The following is a 21,644-nucleotide window of genomic DNA, read 5'->3' on the forward strand; positions in this document are numbered from 1 at the left end:
TGGTTTACCCTGACATGCATTATAGTTATTGCATGAGTGGGGCTTCAATCAATCAATCACAGGTTTATTAAGCGCAACTACCCACCTGTAAGGGTCTCAAGGTGCTGGAGGGAGGGGAGGTGCAGCTTCTAGTTCATTTGGGTCTGTCAAAGAGTCAGATTTTGAGGATTCTCGTAAAGATGGGGAGTGATGTTGTCTGCCTGAGGTGGAGCGGTAGGGCATTCCATGCTCTGGCTGCGAGGAAGGAGAATGAGCGGGCTCCTGATCTGGTCTTTCTGGCACGGGGAACTGCGGCGTAGGAGAGCTGGGCTGACCGTAGGGTTCTTTGGGTGTGCGTGGATTTTGATTCGGCTGTTGAGGTATGCTGGTCTGGTGTTGTGGAGGGCTTTGTGTGCGTGGGTGAGGATCTTGAATGTGATTCTAGCTTTGATGGGGAGCCAGTGGTGTGTGCGCAGGTGTTGGGAGATGTGGCAGTCTCGTGGTAGGTTGAGGACCAGTCTTGCGGCGGCGTTCTGGATGTTTTGTAGCTTATGGGTGAGGTTTTTGTTTATTCCGGCGGAGAGTGCGTTGCCGTAGTGTAGTCTGCTGGTGACAAGAGTGTGGGTGACAGTTTTTCTGTGTTCGAGGGGGATCCTTTTGAAGGTTTTCCGTAGGAGACAGAGGATGTGGAAGCAGTAGGATGTGATGGAGTTGATCTGGCTGTCCATTTTGAGCTCAGAGTCTAGGATGATTCCAAGGTTACGTGCGTGGTCCTACGGGGCGGGTGGGCTACTGAGGGCGGGGGGCCTCCAGGTGCCATTCCAGGCATCAGGATGTGGGCCCATGATGAGTACTTCTGTTTTGCTGGTGTTGAGTTTTAGGCAGCTGCTGCTCATACACTTGGCGACAGCTTCCATGCCTTCTTGGAAGTTGTGTTTAGCTGCGTTGGCTTCATTGGATAGGGCGAGGATAATTTGGGTGTCATCAGCATAAGAAACAATGTTGAGCCCGTAGGTTATGACGATGGGGGCGAGAGGAGCCATGTAGATGTTGAAGAGCGTTGGGCTGAGGGAGGACCCCAGCAGGATTCTGCAGGTGGTCGGTGTAGGGTCCGAGAGGAAAGGGGGGAGTCTGTCTTGCTGTGTTCTGCCTGAGAGGAAAGAGTAGATCCAGTCGAGGGCCTTGTCCAGGATACCTGCGTTGTGGAGTCTGCGTTTTAGGGTGCGATGGGATACCATGTCGAAGACCGCTGAGAGGTCGAGGAGGATGAGGGCTACTGTTTCTCCTTTGTCCAGTAGGGAGCGGATGTCATCTGTTGCGGCGAGGAGGGTGGTTTCTGTGCTGTGGTTTTTTCTGAATCCAGATTGTGATGGGTCGAGGATGTTGTGCTCTTCGATGAAGGTGGCAAGTTGGTTGTTGACAGCTTTCTCGATGACTTTTGCTGGGAATGGGAGCAGGGAGATGGGTCTGTAATTTTTGAGGTAGGTGGGGTCCACCGATGGATTCTTCAGGAGGGGTTGATCTCAGCGTGTTTCCAGTCGTCGGGGAAGGAGGCGTTTGCCAGGGATCGGTTGATGGTGTGGCGAAGCATGGGTGGGATGGTGTCGGCGGCTCTGTTGAAAATGTGGTGGAGGCAGGGGTCCGTGGGGGCCCCGGAGTGCATAGACTTCATTTTCTTCAGTGTGTCTTCAGTGGTGAGGGCTGTCCAGTTGTCAATCGTTGGTTTTGGGGTGTCGGGGTGGCTGGTGGAGGTTCTGTGTGTTGGATGTCTTCATTTAAGTTGTCGTAGATGTTCTTGATTTTGTAGTGGAAGAAGGTGATGTTGCAGAGGTCTTGTGAGAGGGGAATGTCAGTGGACTCGCTGGTGGGTTGGGCGAACTCCTTGATGATGTTGAAGAGTTATTTGCTGTTGTCTGCGTGTGTGGAGATTCTGTCTTCAATTGAAGCTTTCCTTGTGTTTATGATGAGCTGGTGGTGGGCAGTGGTGGTTTTGAAGTTGTTGTGGGCTTCTGTGGATTTGGAGTTCCTCCAGGTGTTCTCGAGGCGGCGACAGGTGCGTCTGGACCCTAGAGTTCGGGGGTGAACCATCTGGCCTTCTTGGTGTGTGTGGTTGTGGTTCTTTTTGAGGGAGGCTATGGTGTTGACGCTGTTGGTGATCCATCTGTGTAGAGTTCGGGCGGCGGTGTTGGGAGCGTCGTCTTCCGCAATGGTCGGGGTGGAGTTGCTGAGTGAGGAGGTGAGCTGGTCATCAGTGATTTTGGTCCAGCTTCTTCGTGGGAGTCAGTGTTGGTGTCTGTGGATGGTGGGTGTTCTAAAGGTAAAGTGGATGCATCGATGGTCTGTCCACGGGAGTTCGGTGGAGTGGCTGATAGTGATGGAGTTTCCTGTTGTGAAGAAATGGTCGAGGGTGTGTCCTGCTGAGTGTGTGGGTATGGTCACAATCTGGTGAAGTCCAACGTTGTGGAGGTTGTCCAGGAGGGATGCAGTGTTGGGGTCTCATTGGTTGTCGAGGTGGAAGTTGAGGTCTCCCAGCAGGGTGTAGTTGGTGGATGCAATGGCATGTGGGGAGATGATGCCCGTGATGGAGTCGGCAAATGGTCCGCAGGGTCCAGTGGGTCGGTCGATGAGGGGTGTCCCCTGAGGTTGGTGGCGGGGTTGGTCAGGATCTTGAAGTGCAGGTGTTCCATCATGTCTGTGGTCTCGTCGGGGTGTGTGCTCAGGCGGAGGGTAGATTTGTGGATGATGGCTATTCCTCCTCCCGGGCGGGTGGGGCAGTCTTTCCTGGAGATCTTGTATCCTTGGGGAATTGCGATGGCAATACCTGGTCCTGAGGTGGCGTTGGTCCAGGTTTCGGTGAAGAATGCTATGTCCGGCGTGGTGCTGTCGAGGAGGTCCCATATTTCGGTGGCGTGTTTGTGGAATGAACGGACGTTGAGGAGGATGGATTGCAGGGTCTTCGGCGCGGGTGTGTTCTTGTGGGCGGGTTGTGCTGAATCTGCATTCCTGGCGGTGCTGAAGGTGTGCCGGCAGCTGTGACAGCTGAAGGGTCTGTGAGTGTCGGCTGGTGATGCTGGCTTGCAATTGTTGTTGCAGCCTGGGTCGAGTGCATGGAGTGCCGCTGGGTCGTAGCATTGGTGGTGCGGAGGTCCAGGGTTCCTGGTGCTGGTCGCGGTCGGGGAAGTGCGCAGACAGGCTTGGGCACCAGCAGCACTACCGCACAGCGGCCGGCATCTTATAGGGGAGGTGTGAGGGAGGTGCAGCTGGGAGGCGGGAGCGAGAGCGGGAAACAGTGGAGGGGAGGAGCCGCAGGGGCGGCGGGTGGGGGAGCAAGAAACGGGCAGAAAGGCAAGGCAAAAAGGCAGATAAATAAACAGTGCAAGCCAGGCAAAGAATCAACACTGTGGGCAAAGTGAAGTGAAGCGAAGCGAAACAAGGCAAGAAAACAAGCAAACAATGCAAGCAGGCAACCTGGGCTTGAGCCCCTACCAGCCTAGGCAGAGGCACAGCACGGCAGACTGGAGCTACGTGGGGAGAGAGCAAGTACATAGCCAAGGTTCTTGCACTTTATTTTGGCATAATTTCTATCTTGTTCTTGCATTTTATTTTGCCTTAATTTCTGTTTTCTGCCCACCTGCCTGTTTTTTAGCCACTGCTGCCCTCAGCCCCTCCCCCCACCGTTTTTTCCACTCCCGCCTTCCAGCTGCACTTCCCTCCCCTTCCCCTATTTAACGCCGCAGCAGGAGCGTCGCTGGTGCCCCAAAAGCAAGCCTGTCTGCGCCCGTCCGAAACCCACCTGGACAACCCCAGCGACCCCAACTACACCACCCACCTGGACCACCTTGCCAAAATCAGACTCAAACAGCTCGTCACCACGCCTACCCACAAGGCAGGGCACATCCTCAACCCCATCTTTGCAGGTGGGAAAATCCACTTCAGCCACACCACACAGCCCCCATGAACAGACCACCACTGCGTACACTTCCTCCTCAACATACCCACGCCGCCCAAACCTGCATCCCGCCCTCCACAAAGAAACTGGAGCAAAGTCACCGAGGAGCAGCTCAACTCCACCCTCAACCGTGATAGCCCACCACCTCGTCCGACACCAACCTCGCAGCCAAAGAACTCCTCAGATGGATGTCCAACTGCGCAGATGAGGCTCACACCCCTACATAACCCCGACAGACAGTGCCCCAGGAAGGCCAACCGGCTACACCACCAACCTTCAAGAATCCAGACGCACCTGCAGACATCTCGAGAAGAACTGGAGAAATAGCAAAACATCGCAATACCAATAACAATAGCAAAAGGTCGCAACAACTACAAGAATGCCTTGGATGGAATACCACCAAGGCATCAGGTCCACCAAAAGGACCTTTATCCAGAACAAGATCCTTGCCAACTCCAGCAACTCCAAGGAACTCTTCAGAGTCATCCAGGAATTCAACAAGCCCCCCTGCGAAAACATGGACATCACCGCATCCCAGGACCTCTGCAACAAGCTCGGCTCCTATTTCCATCTGAAAATCAAGGGCCTCTACAACAACTTCAATGACCAGACACCTGACTCCGAAACCACTCCCTCCTTCAGCAACACCAGCCAGCCCACCATCTCCTCCTGGACCCCAGTCACCACTGAAGACACCACATCAACCATGAAAGGCATCCTCTCGCATCTTCCACAGAGCCGCCACTGCCAGCGCTCCAGAACTGCAATGAACCATCAACGTCACCTTCGAAACCGGCATCTTTCCCGATGACTGGAAACGTGCAGAAGTCAGACCCCTGCTCAAGAAGCCCTCAGCAGATCCCACGGACCTCAAGAACTACCGACCCATCTCCCTCCTCCCATTCGCGGCCAAAGTCACAGAGAAGACCGTCAACGCTCAACTAACAAAATTAATGGAAGAAAACTCCATCCTTGACCCCACCCAATCCGGATTCCACAGCAACCACAGCACTGAGAACGCTCTACTCGCCACCACAGACTACATCCACACCCTCCTCGACCAAGGACACACCACGGCCCTGATCCTTCTTGACCTCTCTGTAGCATTCGACAACATCTCCCACCGCACACTCACTGTCCATGAATGGAAATGCGCAGAAGTCACACCCCTGCTCAAGAAGCCCTCAGCAGATCCCATGGACCTCAAGAACTACCGACCCATCTCCCTCCTCCCCTTTGCAGCCAAAGTCACAGAGAAGATCGTCAACGCTCAACTAACAAAATTAATCGCAGAAAACTCCATCCTTGACCCCTCCCAATCTGGATTCCACAGCAACCACAGCACTGAGACCGCTCTACTCGCCGCCACAGACTAAATCCACACCCTCCTCGACCATGGACACACCACGGCCCTCATCCTAGTTGACCTCTCTGTTGCATTCGACAACGTCTCCCACTGCACACTCACTGCCAGAGTCCACGACGAATGCATACAGGGAACTGCCCTCGACTGGTTCCACTCCTTCCTCACCGGCAGAACCCAAAGAATCGGACTGCCACCCTTCCTCTCCGAACCCACAGAAATCAACTGCGGAGTACCCCAAGGATCGTCGCTCAGCACCACGCTCTTCAACATCTACATGGCCCCCCTCACCACCATCGTCAGACAACACGGGCTCAGCATAGTATCCTATGCCGATTGCACCCAGCTCATCCACTCCCTCACCAATAACCCCATCACCACCAGACGCAACTTCCATGAAGGAATGAAGGACTTCACACCCTGGATGAGCAGCAGCTGCCTGAAGCTCAACTCAGAGAGGACAGAGGTCCTTGTCCTCAGACCCTCCCCCTCTGCATGGGACAACACCTGGTGGCCCACCGCCCTCTGCAGCCTGCCCACCCTCAAAACCTCGGCATCATACTCGACTCCTTCCTCTCCGTGACCTGACAGGTCAATGCTGTTGCCTCCAGTTGCTTCAACACCCTCCACATTCTCTGAAAGACCTTCAAATGGATCTTCCCCGAATCAAGAAAAACCGTCATCCACGCACTCATAACCAGCAGACTTGACTATGTAAAAACCCTCTACGCCGGATCAACAAGTCTCTGCTTGGCAAATTCCAGACCATACAGAACACCGCAACCAGACTCATCCTTGGAATTCCTCGGCACAAACACATCCTCCCAACACCTGCAAAACCTCCACGTTGAGAAGCAAGTAGCTTTCAAGATACTCACCTACGCCTGCAAATGCCTCCACAACACCGGACCCCAATATCTCAAAGATAGAATCTCCAACCACGTACCCAAGAGGACCCTCTGATCCGCCGACCTCACCCTTGTTGAACCCCCATGCATCCACAGAGCACGAACAGGTGGAAGGACCTTCTCCTACATCGTGGCCAAGACCTGGAAAGAGCTCCTGATCGTCATCAGACACGCCCTCACCCTGCACATCTTCAGAAAGACCCTCAAGACCTGGCTCTTCGACTGACCGGACTTGCTTCCACCCCTTCACCCCTACTAGCACTCCCTGATTGATTGATTGAGTGATTGACTGATTCACAAGCAGCCTAGAGGGGTTTGTCATCTGTTTTGGAATTCAGTGCAATTCCATCATCATTTTGACATATATTGTGACAATCACTCTGCTCCAAACCTGAGGTTGCAGTGTATTATGGGTATCGCCTTCCATATAAGCCCACTTCACCTACTCTTTCATCAATGTTTCCATTGTTGAGGCCTGAAGTGATTTTCATCCTAAAGTTATCTGCCTTTTATGAACTAGCCAAGCCAGATTAGCAAACCTATCCTCCAGTTTTGCAATCATCATTCATTTATAGGGAACCAACATGTTGACATCAAAGGAATTAGTGTACTTCCTCACAATTCTGCAGCGCCCATAGAATGAGGAGAAAGCCCCCATGGATTGTCATTGGCAGGAAGGTGTCCCTGCCGGCACAAAAACAATCCTGTGAACATCGCAGACACCACTGCATGGTGAAAGGGTGAATGTATTAGCGCTAGGCACCAAATTGTGCTCCGGTGAAGGCAGAAAGGACAGGAATGCACCTGATCTTGTAAATATGGTGTATTGCTGTCCTTTCAAATTGGTGTAGGGCACCATAGCAAAAAGATTTACCGCGTTGCCCTCTGCAAATTCATTGTAAATGAGGCCCTTTGTACTTATACTACTTGGAAGTTGCATGTTTCAAAGATGTTTCATAAAGGAATGTAGGAGTTACAAAAAAGAATATTTGTGTTTTGCTGCTTCCAAGACACATAAGTGTTTTTGCGAATCAGTTCCAAAGTAGGAAAAGTATTAATTTAGGCACAGATTTACAAACACTTTCCATCAGGTTTGCATCTTTTTTTTTTTAACACAAACCTGATACAAAGTGTATTTGTGGTGTTTACAATCTAATGCAAATTACATTTTGTGTTGTATTGCAAGGAAAAGAAACTCAAATCTGTGCAATGCATTGCCTTGCGTCATTTTACTTCAAGGGGCATTCCATGTGTAGTGCATGGGTGTTCCCAGGCAACCACCCATGGGTTTTGATGCAAATCGCAATCCATAAAGAATTTTAGATCGGGATTTGTGTCAAAATCCTGTGTCTCCATGAGGCAGGTGTAACAAGGAGAAAAGTTTTCATTTTTCCTAGTGTTTCCCTCTGTACATGTGTGCTGCATTTTACTGCACAAATACAAACAGAGAAGCTCCTTAAAGCATAGTTTTTGTACAAAAAGGGATGCCGCACTCCAAAAAAAGTACGCTTACCACTTCACTGATAATGAAAATGTAATATTAGCCTAAGATTTTACAATAAATAATCTTTGTTCTAACAATATTTTAAATATCCTTCATCACCATAGCTCCTGCCTGTGCTTACATACCCTTATCATCAGCACGGCTTTCCGGATGTCGCGGACTCCATCGTACACCAAGCGGGAAGCGTCGATAAATTCGTTCTCTTCGAAAGGTTGCGGGATATTGGTACTCAACGCTTCAATGGCAACCTCCACTTGTTCCGCAAAACGAGGCATAACTAAACGGAAAGAAGCATAAAAGACAACACGATTACCTACAATACCTGCTTTTATGCGAAGTCCCCAGGCATAGGCACATTGAAGAGCCCACAGAAATGCATGTGACATTTTGAAGACACAACAGGAGTAGCTGATATGATGTGTGTGTTCAGATGTACTCTCTGTCCTTGTTATTCACACTTCGGGCAGAGATGGAGGCATTTCTTCAAGTCCTGGCCGTGACTGTGCTGAGTGTCTTTGAGCGCGCTTTCTTCTATTATTTATTGAACTGTGAGAATGACACACAAATTATGAAAGTATGTTAAGTTGCATTTCCGAAAGAAGTATCAGTCGGCAGCCTTCTATGTTTACTCTGAACACCTCTGTCATGGAAACAAAGGAGGGAGAGATCAGACATTATTCCCTTTCATGTAAAATTCAAGAGTAGACACCCAGGGTTTCTTCTCATACCGTTCCTTGGCGCTGGGAGAGGAGGCAGCGCTTTCATGGCGACAGGCAATAAAAATAAATAAGTGTGCTGATCATGCACTTCGGAAACCTCCCGATGTGTCCTTTGAATAAAAAATAATGATGATACAAGAGAACAGAGAAAAGAACCTGTTTGAGGCCCCGGATTCCCTGTTGTTCCATTCTCACTGAAATGTCCTCGTCCCAGTCTCAAATCTTTGCAAATACAAATACAGAAGAAAGGGAATTAAAAACGAAAGCACCCACACTACCAAATGCCCGGTCAGACACCTAGGACCAGCTTCACCAATTCAGCCACATTCCGAAGTCCCATGCGCCTAGAAGGCTTTGTCATCCTGTCGGCGCATACCATTTGGTGGGACATCGCTAGGAACTGATCATTGCCACTGGACAATTTGCCATCTTCGGGTTCTGGCAATGCACTGCTATGCTGCTGATTCGCCACATCCCAAAGTGCTTAGGGTGTACTCCCGAGTGGTGAGTAGAACCCCAAGTAAAGAAATGGCAAAACATTATACAAGGTTTTTTTTCAAACACTCAAAGCTAAAATACATCTCTAGCAAGCACAAAAGTGCCCGAATATTTGAAGCAGATTACCCCGCCCCTGAAGATAAGTACGACTCATCCTGAAATCCTAGCCAAGCATACAATTCATTATTTTGGCAATGACAAGGCAAAGGAGCGTCGCCCCACATGAAAAATAAAATGACCATAACACCATATTATTATCACTTTATTTTTCCGTACTGGCTCTATTTAGGTGCAGGGCGCGACTGGGCTGCCCATACAGCAGGGGGAAGAGGGGTCTTGGTCCCTTAGCATTTCTCCATGGCTGTATTTCACTTCCTGTCTGAGCACCGAACCAGGCGGCGCAGACCAATCCTGACGCTGCTTTCGTGCTGGTGACAGTAGCGTCGTGATTGGCTTAGGGGAGTCTGGATGCCTATGTGCTTCATGTCGCCTGCGTTGGATGGAGGAGAGGCAGAGGCTGGCAGTTAAGTGAATTTATCCTTTCCTTTCATTCGTGCTTTTAATCACCGCCACTACTGCCCCGTAGCAGCCCCTACTGGAACAGATCGATTTCTTAAGGACACTAGGGTCAAATCCGGACTTCCTGATTAGTGTTTGATCACACCCTTCGTTCACTAAAAAAAGAGGTCAAAGGCAAGTGAGGTAGTAGTAAATCTAGAGCTCTTGCTCATAGCATCTGGTTTCATTGCTGCCATATCACGATATTTGCCCAAAGTACCCTACCATATACTCAGCTGGAAATGTGAAAATAAAATTGGCACTGATAATTGGTTGCTTGATTTGCGTCATTTGCCTTCTTTTGAAACAAAGCCACTTTTTGGTGCCATTTGGAAAGATGTCTTAGAGCATCGTAAATAATCCCTCTCTTTTTTAAAATATATTGTTATTAATGTTTTCAAATGAAAACAGGGTGTATGAACAGAAAAGAGAAAGGAAGAAGGCATAACAAAACCAATCATCGACTTGAACAAGAATTGACAGGACCAAAAGTGTGGCCCGTCATTGTGAGTCATGTACTTTAAACAAATTACTTTTAAAGCTTCAATAAGATAAGCAAGTACCATACGCGATTCATGTCATGGCCAACTGAAAATTATCACACCAAGTCCCCAAAATGTTTTTGTGTTTGTTACGACCGCCACTAGACAGAAGTATAGATTCCTACAGTTTCACATAGCTACAAATGAATTTAGAATTGACAACCTATTTGCCAGGTATATTTCCATTGTAATGTCTCCTGTGTCAGAAGTTGTTTTAGGGATTAAAATGCCAAGGGGACGTGTTGCCACCTATAATGCTATTTCTAAAAACAGACCATAAAACTGGAGACCTTTTTTTGTAACTAATGTTAGTACTGTCTCCAAGGTGCTGGGAGCTTTCTTCTAACATGGGGATGTTTTCGAACTTTACCTGTCCAAGGTCATCTTGATTTACATGGTGGGCCCAGTCAGATGGGACGCTAGTAGTGAGGCTGGTATAAATATGCCGGACTCCAACACATTTAAACATCTCTCATGTCTGCCTGAGCAGTTTTCATGGTACCATGGTTGTGCGCAGTGCAGTGCACCAGGAAAACCACAGTATCTGCTCTTTAAATGAGGTAGCGAAACATAGAGGAGGCCAGACTGGACATGAGCCAATTTTTCATAATGTCACATTGCCACTCTCCTCTAAATGAAGCTGTAAATCAGTTCCCTTCTTCCTAAAGGAATAGACACAGTGGGCCATTAAAAGGGATAGTCTGAGCGAATGTAAGTTTTTTTGTAATTGGTTTGTGGCCTGCAGCATAAAAAGAAGGCACAAGGTGAACATTTGTAGGTGCAACTTTTGAAGTTTTAGCCTTCAGTAGTGGCTCCTTACACAGTCAAAATGAAAGAAACTTCTCTAATGACCAAACCAAATGACGGACTAATAGATGGGTCCTTATTAATATAAGATTTGGCATGGAAAAGAATGTTCTGGTAAAGCAGCTTTAGAGAGGTGCTACCTTTTTTGTTGTGTCGATAGTGCACTACCCTATTCGGTTACACCGCATTGTTTGTAATCAAAATAGGAATCATAATGGTCTTAGTCATAAAGAGGAAAGACCAAGATCTCACTAACTGACTTTAGTATACACCACAAATTCTCAGTTGCAGGACCCCTTGATACCTTCTTCCCCTTTCTCACTCACTAGTCAACCATATTCACTAGGGGCCCAATTCACAAAAGTAATCTGAAACAAAAACCTAACTTTACGACTTTCGGTATTCACAAAAGGCATTTAGGTGTAGTAAAGTTAGGATTCCTAACTTTACTACTCCTAATCTGAGACAAAATCCTAACTTTAGGACTTTCGGTATTCAAAAAGGGCATTTAGGAGTAGTAAAGTTAGGAATCCTAACTTTACTTTTGTGAATCGGGCCCTAGTATCTTATATCAACTCAATGATTATTGAGTGATGGAGCAGAATTATGAAGCTATGTTGTAGTAAATGGGTTTGATTGTTCTAATAATGGATAATACTAAATATTGGCAGCAGGGCTTCAAAATAGGAATCATAATGGTCTTAGTCATAAAGAGGAAAGACCAAGATCTCACTAACTGACTTTAGTATACACCACAAATTCTCAGTTGCAGGACCCCTTGATACCTTCTTCCCCTTTCTCACTCACTAGTCAACCATATTCACTAGGGGCCCAATTCACAAAAGTAATCTGAAACAAAAACCTAACTTTACGACTTTCGGTATTCACAAAAGGCATTTAGGTGTAGTAAAGTTAGGATTCCTAACTTTACTACTCCTAATCTGAGACAAAATCCTAACTTTAGGACTTTCGGTATTCAAAAAGGGCATTTAGGAGTAGTAAAGTTAGGAATCCTAACTTTACTTTTGTGAATCGGGCCCTAGTATCTTATATCAACTCAATGATTATTGAGTGATGGAGCAGAATTATGAAGTTATGTTGTAGTAAATGGGTTTGATTGTTCTAATAATGGATAATACTAAATATTGGCAGCAGGGCATCAAAATAGGAATCATAATGGTCTTAGTCATAAAGAGGAAAGACCAAGATCTCACTAACTGACTTTAGTATACACCACAAATTCTCAGTTGCAGGACCCCTTGATACCTTCTTCCCCTTTCTCACTCACTAGTCAACCATATTCACTAGGGGCCCAATTCACAAAAGTAATCTGAAACAAAAACCTAACTTTACGACTTTCGGTATTCACAAAAGGCATTTAGGTGTAGAAAAGTTAGGATTCCTAACTTTACTACTCCTAATCTGAGACAAAATCCTAACTTTACGACTTTCGGTATTCAAAAAGGGCATTTAGGAGTAGTAAAGTTAGGAATCCTAACTTTACTTTTGTGAATCGGGCCCTAGTATCTTATATCAACTCAATGATTATTGAGTGATGGAGCAGAATTATGAAGCTATGTTGTAGTAAATGGGTTTGATTGTTCTAATAATGGATAATACTAAATATTGGCGGCAGGGCATCAAAATAGGAATCATAATGGTCTTAGTCATAAAGAGGAAAGACCAAGATCTCACTAACTGACTTTAGTATACACCACAAATTCTCAGTTGCAGGACCCCTTGATACCTTCTTCCCCTTTCTCACTCACTAGTCAACCATATTCACTAGGGGCCCAATTCACAAAAGTAATCTGAAACAAAAACCTAACTTTACGACTTTCGGTATTCACAAAAGGCATTTAGGTGTAGTAAAGTTAGGATTCCTAACTTTACTACTCCTAATCTGAGACAAAATCCTAACTTTAGGACTTTCGGTATTCAAAAAGGGCATTTAGGAGTAGTAAAGTTAGGAATCCTAACTTTACTTTTGTGAATCGGGCCCTAGTATCTTATATCAACTCAATGATTATTGAGTGATGGAGCAGAATTATGAAGCTATGTTGTAGTAAATGGGTTTGATTGTTCTAATAATGGATAATACTAAATATTGGCAGCAGGGCAGCAGACTCAGCAGTTGATCGGAAAAATATCAGAAAAACGAAGGAAGCAATTGTAATATGACTACAGAGAGGGCGACGGTGGAAGCAGGGACAGAGGGAGGAGAAAATACAACATGTTAATACATTTATTTTTATGGGAGTGAAATATATTTAAGGGCCTTTGGAAGGATTCGGGCATGGGGCCTGAAGAATGAGAACCAATTGACATGTTGAGTTTTGTGCTCCATTCTCGCGAAGAGGTGTGGAATTAGTTGGAATCTGGGTAAAGGACAGCACTTATAGTTATGGTGCAGGTTGGCTATATTTGGTTGTGAGAAGATAAACAGGTTGGAGTTTGGGAAATAATGTAGGCTAAGGACAATGAGTAAGGATAGAACTCCTAGAAAAATAGATTGAGAAATATTGCACTGAGTAGGTATATCCATCACTATGTGGAATCGTAGGAGTCAGGATTCAAAACTGTGCTTCTAAACTATTTTGGTATCTTTTGTACCTGTATCCATACCTGTAGATTTATATGGGTATATTCTTGCAACGATTACAGAATTTACTAATCTTTTAATTTGAATTTCTGATTAGGGTGATAAAATAAGTATCTTTGCAATACAAAGCTATTTACTTTAATTGACATCAATGTTATGTCCAACAAATATTGTATCTTCACTAATGATACCAATTATTTTCTTTCTCTTCAGAGACTGGGACTATTTTAGATATTATATAAAACATCTGTAAAAATATAACATTTATTGGTTATACATTTACATATAAGTAAAATAAAAATAAAGTACATTCCAGTTGAGCTTGGGAGAGGCATATCACAGAGAAGTAGTTTAAAATTTCACAAAGACAGTTCCTTTCAGAATGTATTTTGTTTGTAAAACTAAAGTTTGCCCAACACTACAATTTAAATGAGATGTCACATTCAATATTTTCTTCACTGTGCAAAATAAATTGAGAGATTGTCGCTTCCTTGTACACAGCATGACTTGCACCCCATTTGGGGATACTTCGAAATGCCGGAAGAAAATAGATACACTCCCAGTGCTCTATTTTCTTTCGAGAAGTAAATGTGTTAGCACTTTTGAACTGCTGTGTATAAAGTTTGCAGCATTTCTGCATTGATATGCTGTGTAAAGAAAACCACTATTTCTGTTTCGGAGGAATATATCTGATTCGTGGAATTCAATCACAAGAAAGTGCTTGATTCACTCTTACTTATCTGCGAACGTATACAATAATGTTTAAATTACATTGCCATGTATTTCTAAACACAAGGTCAGGAAATATATGACATACAACACTTCTTTTCTTTCATGACACTTGTGACATAGACCTTTATTAATGCAGCTTACTTGCTAAAGAAGGATAGCAATGGACGTTATTTATGGAACCAAATTTTAAATTGCATTTACAAGATTGTGTCCAAGAATATCTTGACACACTAATATTGTGGCCAAAATATATATACGTTTGGGTAAATAGATGATAATTGCCCTGCACTGGCTACCACTCACTTATTCAGTAACCCCACTGAGTGATATTTTTATTAACTATGTACATTAGTTGCGAGGAAAGCATTGCACAATTCTCAACTTAGTCATGAAAATGCAAATCGTATTAATTGCTATTTTAAACGGAAATATGAAAACAGTGATGTTAACATATTTTTTTTAATTATATGAACACCAGAAAGTCCTAACTGTGGGATCATTGTCTTTATATTCTTCTATATAAAATAATGTTACTTTATTTGCAAATGTTGATGTGATAGTAAAAAGGTTCTGTTAAAAATCACTTTTTTCATATTTTCAAATAAAAATAGCAAATGATTAAAAATGTAAGCCTGTGATTGTAATTTGAGAATGGGTCAATTCTTTGCTCCTCACTAATGTACATAGCTGATTGTGCACAAAAACCAGAGAGACAAAATATCAAAACTAAGTTAATATAGGGAAATATAGATTCACTCTTGTTAATTCCACATTCATGTACTTGACAATATATATCATCAAGGTGCATAGATGTGATTAGGTATAGAAAATCTATGCTACCTACCCTTCGATATTTTGTCCCTCGTTATTCTGTAGCCGATATTCAGGATTTAAGCCCACACATTATTTCTACAAATGGTTAGAAATCAGTTTGTTTGACTTGACCGTTGTATGGCCATGGGGAAACCGATCTTTGTTGCGAGAGGCTACCCACAAAAAGTTTGAAAACATTTGGGAGCCCTGGGAGCAGTATGGAGTGATCACTATAGAGCCACTAGACACATTGAATGATACCTTGATGAAATTCAGTGGATCATTTGGCATTTCTTGGTGGTCTATGCATGATGGGGGGGAGCTAAGGGATGCCATGACTCAATTTTGCATGTTGCATTTTATTGTCCATTCCAATGTTCTCTTAACATCAATAAAATGTATTATAAAAATTAATAACCCTAATCTTGTTTTCCCATCACTTTCTGATGTATTGTATAGCCCACGTAACACATTTTTTGATTCTCCTGATCTTTTTTGTTAAATCTTATCATGAAGTACTGTAAGAAAAGCTAACTTCTGAATGTACACGTTTGCTTTCTTTAATCGGCCAATTTGGCCATAAACATATACATATCAGGATTTTGAGTAGTAAATTTCAGAGTTATTTTCCTTATGTGCTTTCGAATAAAAACCTGACTAACAGTGTACTGAAAAAAGGGCATAGAATGGAAGAAACATTTAGGGCGTAGAGTGGAAACACAAGTTCCTGCTGTAACTTTTTGTTTAAGAGTTAATGGCCCATTAATTTAATTGTGGGTTTATATAGCGCTAGAATCGACTCCCGGAGGAGTATCTCCGCGCTTCGACCGCTGGGGAACCCATCCTGGCTCACCCTGAGAGATGGTCCCTAATGGGTATCTCTAAGGTGCGACCAAGCATCCCCGGCGGTCTGGGGGGGCCGTTGTGAAGATGAGGCAAGCTAATGCCCAGAGTTGCCGAGTGTGGTCCCTGACTGGAGTAGGCACCGAGGCGAGAATTATCGAGCCCGCTGACCCTGGTCCACGACCCTGCCGCGTCAGGAATCGAACCCTGGTCCCGGGCCGTCCTCTGCTTACAGGTCTGCCGCCTCTAACCAGTGAGCCACACCTCTCCACATTAGCCTGTGATGTGTGCTGTTTGTAGTTTGGGTGTGGAATTATCCCTGCAGTGTTCTCATAACTCCTGTAATGATGGCACATTTGTCAGTTCAATAGAAGATACCACAGCTGCTCTATCTTGTGTGCCCAACAAACTTTACATATTCAAGGGTCATCATTATAAAAGGGTGATAATTGTCATATGAAGACTCTGTTGCTTTCCTGAATCTCCAGACACTTCTCGGTTTAGGCTCTGTCTCTAGCGCTGGGAGGCCTTTGGTAGCCATGCGTTTTAAAAGTGTATATTCATTCATTCATTATTCTTTCATATCTACAGGCTAGAGTTTTGCCACCAATATGTAAGATGATGGGACAGGCAAGCATCATCATTGCATGGATATCTACGACATGCCACAAATTACCTTCATTATTCTAGAGCCAACACATGTACCATGTATGACCACAACATAACAGGAATTACCAATATTATAACAGGACCTGTATTATACCAGCGATGGATGGCAGTGATTAGCATAAGTTTGGCATCATTTTGCCATGGGAATCTGTGCACTAACTGAACAGTGGGCATCGTTATACCATTAGCCATTATACCAATAATAGGCCAAGAATTACCACCATCATACCAGGGCCAGTATTGTACCAAAAGCATGTCAGGGCCATCAGCACCAATGGTGGGCATGATCTCGTCATGCTGACCACAATATGCCAAGCATTACTACCATTACTACAGGAGCAGCAAAACCAAAGGGGGATACTACCTTGCATTCAATACCAACAATAATCCAGGAGTTAAAACCAAGTCAAGCAATTTAACTCAGAAGACCACCATCATGCTATGGTAGCTCACACAATGCCATGAAATCCCACCATTATGCTGGAGCCAGCAATGTAACTTGGAAAGTTATCCCCGGCATCACATATAAAATGTGATTGGAACCGCAGTGCCTTTTTGGGCTCTTCACTGTCAATGACAATATGGGCTCGATTATGATGTGGTCAGTGTATTTGGACCCGCGTGTAAAACTCTGTTTACGCACAGTTTCGAATTACAAGTTAAAATGTAATTAACATAGTCCGTTTTGAACAACCTGCAAGTGCTGCCAGCCGCAAATCACCAGGTCAAAGATGCCATCAGGGGACTACAATTACCAAGCGCCGGTGAGAGGTGCCAACACTTTGTTTCACGCCAGGAGGCACTCATAAGGGCCCGCGGGCAGGTGCGTGCGTGCCCGGGTCTGAGCCCGGAGGAGGCTGGGCCATCCCCTTAACAACATTGGCATGAGACACTTGGACTTGGCCCCTCAATTCCCAGGTACTGTGGCAAATGTGCGTAGTTTATTTCTACAATAACTGGTGTCCGTTGCGTTGCCCATACTTGAGCCCACAATGAGCAAACATAAGGGAGTTGTGTGGACTTTGGATGATTTTATCATCAGGGCTGAATTTATGCTCAGTCATGAGATCAAACTGACTGAGAGGTGACTCTCTCTAGGACCTCTACCCTTGCAGAGGCGCTCTTCCTTAGGCCCAATCACCCCGGGTGAGGCTTCACAAACTTGCTGTCCTCTCACCACACAAGACCAGCTGCAGTCTTCTCCTGTAATGTTTTCCTCACCTGCACTAGACTTGTACCTAATGTGGAAATTTCCCTTTCTGATCCTGTAACCAGGACCAGTGTAGCTACCAGGACATGGACACGGGCTTTCAAACCCCACACCGAGGTCAAGACGAAAGAGCCATCAGTGAGGCAAAGGGGTGTGGGTATACAAAAATCTAAACAACAGAAAGGGATCCGAAACCCTAATTCTGGGGTGGCACAGACCTGTACAATTAGTACACACACTGACGCTGCTTTTGTTTTTTCTGTACCCGTATGTAATACTTCGGGGGTGTAGCCCTGAACACTGCTGGGGAGACTGTTTTGGGTGTTGCTCTTGCACTGTTTAAGGAACTACTAGACAACAGCCTTGTTCCATTCTGGGGGTGCTTGGAACATTCGGATACTGTAATGTGTAAACTGGCTGGTGAAAAAGATTAATTGCAGCCCGTAGTTGGTCTAGGCGAGAGTTTGGGCCCAGATGTTCCCTCAATACCAGCTAGTGAGCATAGACCCCCGAGGGAGGCCTCTCTAAAAATCAGTGAGGAAGTTACTAGAACGGATGCCTGCACCACCGAGTCAGTATCAACTACACTTCCCCTTCAAGTAGGATCTGATTTTTGTCAGAGTTAAGCTCCGGGGCTTCTTAATGGTCCCAGGGATCCCAACATTCCAAAAGGCTCCTATGATGCTATCTCCCCCACGATGGACCTAAATGCTAAAGCGCCTTCCCAAACAGTGACAGGGGCGGTTGGGTCCGGAGGGCTCCAACTGGGGGTCCAATTAGGGGCTAGTAAAGAAGGTATTGGAGCTGTGTTGCTTCCGACCATTTACCCCCAGCTGCACTTCCATATGTCATTATATTGACCGGAGTACCCAAGAATAAAGTCTGGCAGAAGGAAACACAGTCGGACTTAAGGAACAAGTGTTTATTCTGGCTGGCTAGACATGGGCAGTTTTCCAACGACTGAGCGGGAGAGATTTTAATGGTTCGTAGGGTTGGCTGGGTGGGCACAAGACCGAAAACAATGCAAGATGACTGTATTGTAATTACCTTTAGAAACACTCAGACTGCTCGATTTTTGGCTAGCCATATTTTTAGCCTCCAAGTCATACCTACAGCAGTCAGGGCTCAAACGTTGGACTATTTTTATCCCCACAGTCGCAATCACCACAGGGCCACTAACATCTGCGCCCCAGTCACCATGCCCTTAAGGCAATTAATAGTGGCTCCCTAACCCAGACCTCTCTTGTTTAACATCCCAGTGTTGAACAGGTACTGGGTTCTGGAGGAGGTGAATTGACCGGTGTGTAATGGCAGATTCAATCTGAATAGTGAGCACAGGAGTCCAGGTAGGGAATCAAGGGGTCCTAATAGTGGGCAGATGGTCCAGGTTATACCGTGTGGTGTTAGGGAGGAACCAGGGGTCCTGCTAACTGACCTCCAGCAGGGGAATCCACTGTTGGTGGTGCACGTTTCTCCACTCTCGGGCACGTCAGGCAGTGGCTCGCCTAGGGAAGGAGTAGAAGCTGCCCCACTGGTCCAGCATGAGAATACCTTAAGCCCAGATCCTAATAGCCATCTCCCCTCTGGTGAACACTCTAATTCTGATCACAAGTTGAGGAATCTATCCTGGAACATCGCCAGAATCAAAAACAAACTGGACTCCCCAGATTGGTGGCTCTTTATGGGTACCCATGATGTTTGCATGTTTCAGGAAACCTGGGCGAGGGATGACCTTGTGAGGACTGGGTATGCAATTTTTAACATCCCAGCTATACAGGGGGGAAAGGAAGACGCTCTGGGGGCTCAGCACCTGGGTTGCGACATATTTGGACTGCTCAGTGGACCACTTGAATACCCAGTCTAATGACATCCAGTGCACCATACTTACCTTTCCACCTAGCCTCAAAGTTTCCTTTATTAATATTTACTCCCGCCCTGTAAGTATTTGCCACGAATCCCAGACTGTTCAGCAATTGAACGCCTTCATCAGCACTGTTCCCCCGATTTTAAGATTGGTTTTGGGCGGTGACTTTAACTGCCAATTCGAGCCTCTTGTTGCCTCTTCTGTTGCAAATTCCAGTGCTGAGGATCGGTTATGGTTAATCTCCGACCCTCAGATTCAAGCAATCAAGGCTTGGACACCGCTGGCACTCCGGATCAACGCTGTTACACTAAATTATTCTTTGAGACCTTGTAATGGGCATACTAAGTCAGACAAACCTGGGAAGACAACCTTTAATAGACTTGGATACTCTTCTTTGCTGGACTATATTCTAGTTGAAGCAAGATCATGGAAATGGGTGGTTGATTACGCTGTCCTGCCACGTCAGGACAGCGACTATAATGCCCTGCGATTGGAGCTACAGCTCCCAAACTTCAGCAATCCTAAGATTACCAGCACCCTCGTAGCCAGCAATCTAATTCTCGCTAATAATAGGAGAATTTGATGGGGGACATAAAAGCAGTCACCAGATAAGATAGCTACATTATTCGCTATAACAATTAATCCCCTCCAGGAAATGGGGGAGATTGCTGAGGAAATGAATTCTCCCCAACATAACGATAGAACAGAGGTGCTGCACATAGAACTAACAACTAGTCTGGCTAATATATTTAACCCCCTTGCACACTCCAAAGCAAACCAGGGGTTTAAATCCACTTGGTACAATGATACTTGTCGTAAGGCAAAGAGAGCTCTTCTTGATGCCATCAAAAGTAGTGACAGACATCTGATCAAGCAAATGAGGTGCTGCAATAGAGACTGCATTAAACAAGCAAAGAAGGCCTGGGAGACAGATAGATGGGACGCCATCAGACTAGCTCTCTCAAATAGAGGCATGAAGTCGTTCTGGTCACTAGTGTGCTCAGATAGTAAAGAAGGCCAGACAGCTTTAGAGCCCAACATCGCAGCAGCGGCATGGAAGTCCCACTTCCAAACCTTATATTCTATGGAAACATATACTGACCCAGAACCTGGCAGCCCCTTATCAATCCCCGTGACGGCAGCTGACGAGGAGCACTGGATCACCCTAGCTGAAGTCCTAAATGCAATAAGGCAGTTATCTTCTGGTAAAGCACCGGGCTTAGATAAGATTCCAGGGGACTTATTTAAGGAGGAACCAACAATTTGGGGTCCCTACCTCTGGGTAGTCTTTAATCCTATCCTTCAAGGTATGGTGATCCCGGACACCTAGCTGGGGGCTGAAATTTATCCTGTTTTCAAAAAGGGCTCACCTATTTCACTGACCAACCATAGGCCAATCAGTCTGATCGATGTCTTACAGAAGTTGTTTGCTATGGTCCCCCTTGATCGCCTTCAAGTGTGGATGGAGGAGTGTAAAATCCTGAGTCCCTACCAGGCAGGGTTTAGGAAAAACATCTCCACCATTGACCAAATTCTAAGGCTACAGCTACTATACTGGAAGACTGTATCAATGGAGGGTGGCAGCCTATATCTGATATTTGTCGACCTGAAAACTGCTTTTGATTTGGTACCCAGAGATAAATTGTGGGAGGTTCTCAAACAATTGGGAATCCACCTTATCGCTTGACATTGATCATGAGACTGCATGTGGACAATTATGCCCAAGTAAAGTACAGGAAATTTAGGGAATTAACCCCTCGCTTTGAAGTTAACAGAGCAGTAAGGTAGGGTGTGTGCTTGCCCCAACCCTTTTTGCTTTTTCATTAATGCTCTGTTTGCCCACCTAAACGAGGCTGTGGACAACGGCGCCCCTAAGTTGGCGCACAGCAAGGTGCCTGCTATGATGTTTGCGGATGACAGTTTGTGCCTCTCCAAGTCACCAATGGGCATACAGAGGGCTCTTGATAGTTTTGCAACATTCTGCGCAATCAGGGGGCTGGAGATAAACACCAGATTTATAGTTTTTAACCCATCTAAAACCACTCACCCCAACCCATCTCTAAATGGTATCCTGCTAGAATGGG

At 45.6% G+C, this 21,644-nt stretch overlaps 1 protein-coding gene across 3 annotated transcripts in view; it reads right to left on the reverse strand.

Moving 5' to 3' along the window:
• Positions 1–21,644, reverse strand: part of CTNNA2 (catenin alpha 2) — a 3,048,772-nt gene that overhangs the window by 470,533 nt on the left and 2,556,595 nt on the right. For all 3 annotated transcript variants that reach the window (XM_085642663.1, XM_085642662.1, XM_085642661.1), the window contains exon 13: positions 7,829–7,980. In XM_085642663.1, the coding sequence (XP_085498789.1) occupies positions 7,829–7,980 (152 nt within the window). The remainder of the gene's footprint in view (positions 1–7,828; positions 7,981–21,644) is intronic.

This window comes from Triturus cristatus, chromosome 2_2, assembly GCF_964204655.1.
Source record: "Triturus cristatus chromosome 2_2, aTriCri1.1, whole genome shotgun sequence".
Classification (NCBI taxonomy): domain Eukaryota; kingdom Metazoa; phylum Chordata; class Amphibia; order Caudata; family Salamandridae; genus Triturus; species Triturus cristatus.